Source organism: Gekko japonicus, unplaced genomic scaffold (genome assembly GCF_001447785.1).
Source record: "Gekko japonicus isolate JY-2015 unplaced genomic scaffold, Gekko_japonicus_V1.1 scaffold1394, whole genome shotgun sequence".
Taxonomy (NCBI): domain Eukaryota; kingdom Metazoa; phylum Chordata; class Lepidosauria; order Squamata; family Gekkonidae; genus Gekko; species Gekko japonicus.
Window position 1 is genome coordinate 465,930 of NW_015170321.1, and position 3,590 is coordinate 469,519.

At 38.4% G+C, this 3,590-nt stretch overlaps 1 protein-coding gene across 1 annotated transcript in view; it reads left to right on the forward strand.

Annotated features, from left to right (window-relative positions):
- HNRNPLL (heterogeneous nuclear ribonucleoprotein L like) overlaps window positions 1-3,590 on the forward strand; it is a 27,420-nt gene that overhangs the window by 14,585 nt on the left and 9,245 nt on the right. Inside the window, exons 9-12 of the mRNA XM_015418060.1 lie at window positions 1,078-1,199; window positions 1,586-1,787; window positions 3,208-3,265; window positions 3,348-3,446. Coding sequence (XP_015273546.1) covers window positions 1,078-1,199; window positions 1,586-1,787; window positions 3,208-3,265; window positions 3,348-3,446 — 481 coding nt within the window. The remainder of the gene's footprint in view (window positions 1-1,077; window positions 1,200-1,585; window positions 1,788-3,207; window positions 3,266-3,347; window positions 3,447-3,590) is intronic.

A 3,590-nucleotide genomic window follows, 5' to 3' on the forward strand; every position in this document is an offset into this window, starting at 1 on the left:
TTGCCACATATTACTCTGGGGAGACACAGGTGACATTTGCAGAAGTCATAATTTGAGGCATAACGTCCTCCCTTGGACATGTGCGTGGTATATAGGGTTGCCAGGTCTCCATATGGCAGGAGACCTCCCTGCAATCCCTGTTGTGACTCACCAGCACTTGAAAGGCTGGCAGGAGAAAAATAGTGGCAACTTGGAGGGATGTGCCAGCGTTCGACAACATTGCTTTCAGCGAAAACCAGAAGTGACAACATGATATGGGGGATTTTCCAGGTTTAACCATAGAGTTTTTGCATATCCTTGAGCCAGCACCCACACATCATGACATCACTTTTGGTTTTCACTGTTAGTGGTGTCGTGCCTGTGTCATTCCCCCCCACCCCAATACTCGGGTTTCCAGACTGCAACCTTTTTCTGGTGCACTTTTTCATTCTATTCCTTGTAGAGAAGCAGATTAGAGATTCATAGAGGATATTGCTATTTTGAATCCTGAGGTGTTCTGAAAAAACAAGTGCTAGCAGCATTCCAATACTTAACAGGTTTTACTTTCTTAGGTGCCGTGCATCTATGCGCTGTCATATCATATGCCCTGTCATCTCAAATAAGTGTAGTTTGCCCAGGGTTTATATACTGCAGGAGTATGATGGCCACAGAATTTATCAGAATCCCATGCTTTTTTGTGGCTGTGCAGTTGTGTGCGGGAAAAGTTGTTTTTGGTGCTCCAGTGAATTCAGTGAGGGTTCAACATACATCTCCATTTTTCCCAGTGTCATGTTATTGAAGCATGGGACATGGAAACCTGGTCTAATAAACGCTGGTTAGAATCTTTGGATACTGAGTAAGGCTTGACATGCCCCCAATGCTATCAGATTCCCACCTTTAAAGGAGCAGTGTTGAACAAGTGGAGTTAAGTTTACACCAGTTTATCTCTTATTACACCAGTGTCAAGATCTTTCAGATAGACCAATGCAAGGTACTTAATACATGCCCTGTAGTCCTCCAGCTGGCATAATGGCATTGAACTTCAAGTTATTCTTTAAACCCTATTGGCTCTCTTCTCCCCCCCCCCCACTGTTGCAGGTAAAGTTCATGAAGACTATTCCAGGCACTGCTCTGGTGGAAATGGGTGATGAATATGCTGTTGAAAGAGCAGTCACACATCTCAATAGTGTCAAGTTATTTGGGAAGAAGCTTAACGTTTGGTATGTGTGCATCCCATTTTTCACTGTAATACTAATACTGCAACAACTATAATGCGAAAATTATTTAGCATTGTCCATTTCTGTGTTAAATAGTACTCCATTTATGTGTTAAATAGTATTCTGAACAAAGCATTCTGCAAGAATACAGTTAGTATAACGTTTTAAATATAACATCTGTCTTCTGCAAAGTAATTCTGTATTTCATTGATCCCAGCCATAACTGGGCAATTCACTCAAATAATTGACAAGTTTAATGTGGGTTACAAATTTATGGAAGTTCATATCTTGCTGCATTAGGCCTTTGCTTTCATAAGGGTGTAAAAATCTTTAAATATTTTGTCTACAAAGAGGTGTTCTTTTTTATAGTCTGTATTCTTCAATTGTAGTGTATCCAAACAGCATTCAGTTGTTCCTAGCCAGATATTTGAGCTGGAAGATGGTACGAGCAGTTACAAAGATTTTGCAATGAGCAAAAACAATCGGTTTACTAGTGCTGGCCAGGCATCCAAGAATATCATCCAGCCACCTTCTTGTGTTTTGCATTATTATAATGTTCCACTGTGCGTGACTGAAGATACCTTTGTAAAGGTAGGAATAAAAGCTGGATTTTCGATTTTAAAATATAATATAGAAGTCAAATATTAATATATATTAAGTTCTTTAAAATAGGTTCTATTCATCTTTAGTTTTCTCCTTTTACGTATTGGGTACTGTATCTTTACAAGCTCATACCCTGCTGTGGAAAGCTAAATGTGTTGGTTAAAGTAGAATCTCTTGTATTTTTCAGTATTAAATAAACAGCAAAATGTCTCTGTTAAGAATCTGAATGAGCACTTCAAGCCCAGGCATCAAAGGGACATTTCTCTGCATAAGAGGAAGTTAAAAAGTTTATTATGGGGTGCCTGTTGTCAACTTCATAAGTCTTGTTCCCAAATAATCCTTGATGCAGTTCATAAAATTCAACAAATGTTGTAGCCTGAATCTGTTCTGATTTCTTCAGTTGCATCTTCATAGATGCAGATGTAGTTGACTGTATCACCTTCACACTGAAATTGCATTGCCACAGAATCCACACAACTAATTACTGTGATCACTGATGCAGTTATTTCTGTGAAGTCTATACGAGGTCAAGTGCTTTATGGCATAATAAAGATGGTACTTACTGACAATTTTTCACTGGAGAGAGGGGACAGTGAGAAACCATTTTGAAATACCTTGCAAAATTGCAAGTTTTCCCCAAATGCTTCCCCCCCAAGATATTCTTTGAGCTATTAAGGGCTTGAGCAGTATACCTTCTCCTGTTTCCTCGCCCTTTATCTGATTCTCCATTTCTCTCAACATCCCATCTCTTCTAGGGCATATTGTGACCCCTCATTGGTCTGGTTTTTGAGACTTGTTCCTTCAGTTGACTTACTTTTTTTTTTTTTGAATGGACATTCCCCCCAACAAAGGATAGTTTCTGAACCTTTTCTGTAGGTAGCCTGGTTTTGTATCTTTTTCCCCCGTCCATACAAAGGCCACCCAGTTTGCCTTTCTAATAATTACTATACTTAAATAGCAATGTAGCTAGAAGTCTTTCTGCAGTGTAGGGACTAGAGCAACAGATGATATGAACACTGTCTTAACTTTTGATCTGGGCTGTGCCTGCCAGCCACATACATGCTCTAGAATTAACTTGCCTTACTCCAACAAAGTCCATAGTTTAGTACCATTACAGGCTAATACTGAATGGGTTTTATTCATTGTTCAGTAACTTAATGATACTATTTAAACATGGGTCTGTGGTTTAGGAAGAATTCAAGGCAAATGGATCAGCTTGACAACTCACTGCACTGAAAAGCAAACTGCCTTCCCTTTTACTCTTTTATATGTTGTTTATTACAATAAAAATGAGAGTGTATCTGGGACTGTATTTTTTTTGTACCTCACACTTAGTAATACTGTAAAATCCTCTAGGATTTGATTCTTGCTACTTAGATTTACCTGTTTTCACTTGTTCTTCTGACAGCTGTGTGATGATCATGAAGTTTTATCTTTTATCAAATACAAAGTTTTTGATCCAAAACGTAAGTAAATATCTGATTTTTTTAAAATTAAATCCTATTGATTCTGGGAAGGAGAGAACATTTTGAACTCTTGTTTTGACAGCTTCAGCCAAAACACTTTCTGGACTGTTGGAGTGGGAATGCAAGACAAATGCAGTGGAAGCTCTTACTGTACTTAATCATCACCAGATAAGAGTCCCCAGTAAGTCACCTCATTTAAATATTTCTCAACTTTGTATTTTGTCTCTTACATCATTAACTGGGTAGAAGTTGAGGGTAGTTATTAAGACGTATGAGGAAACTGGGCTGCCTAAGCAAGCTTTTTTTTTTTTTACATGGTTTAAAA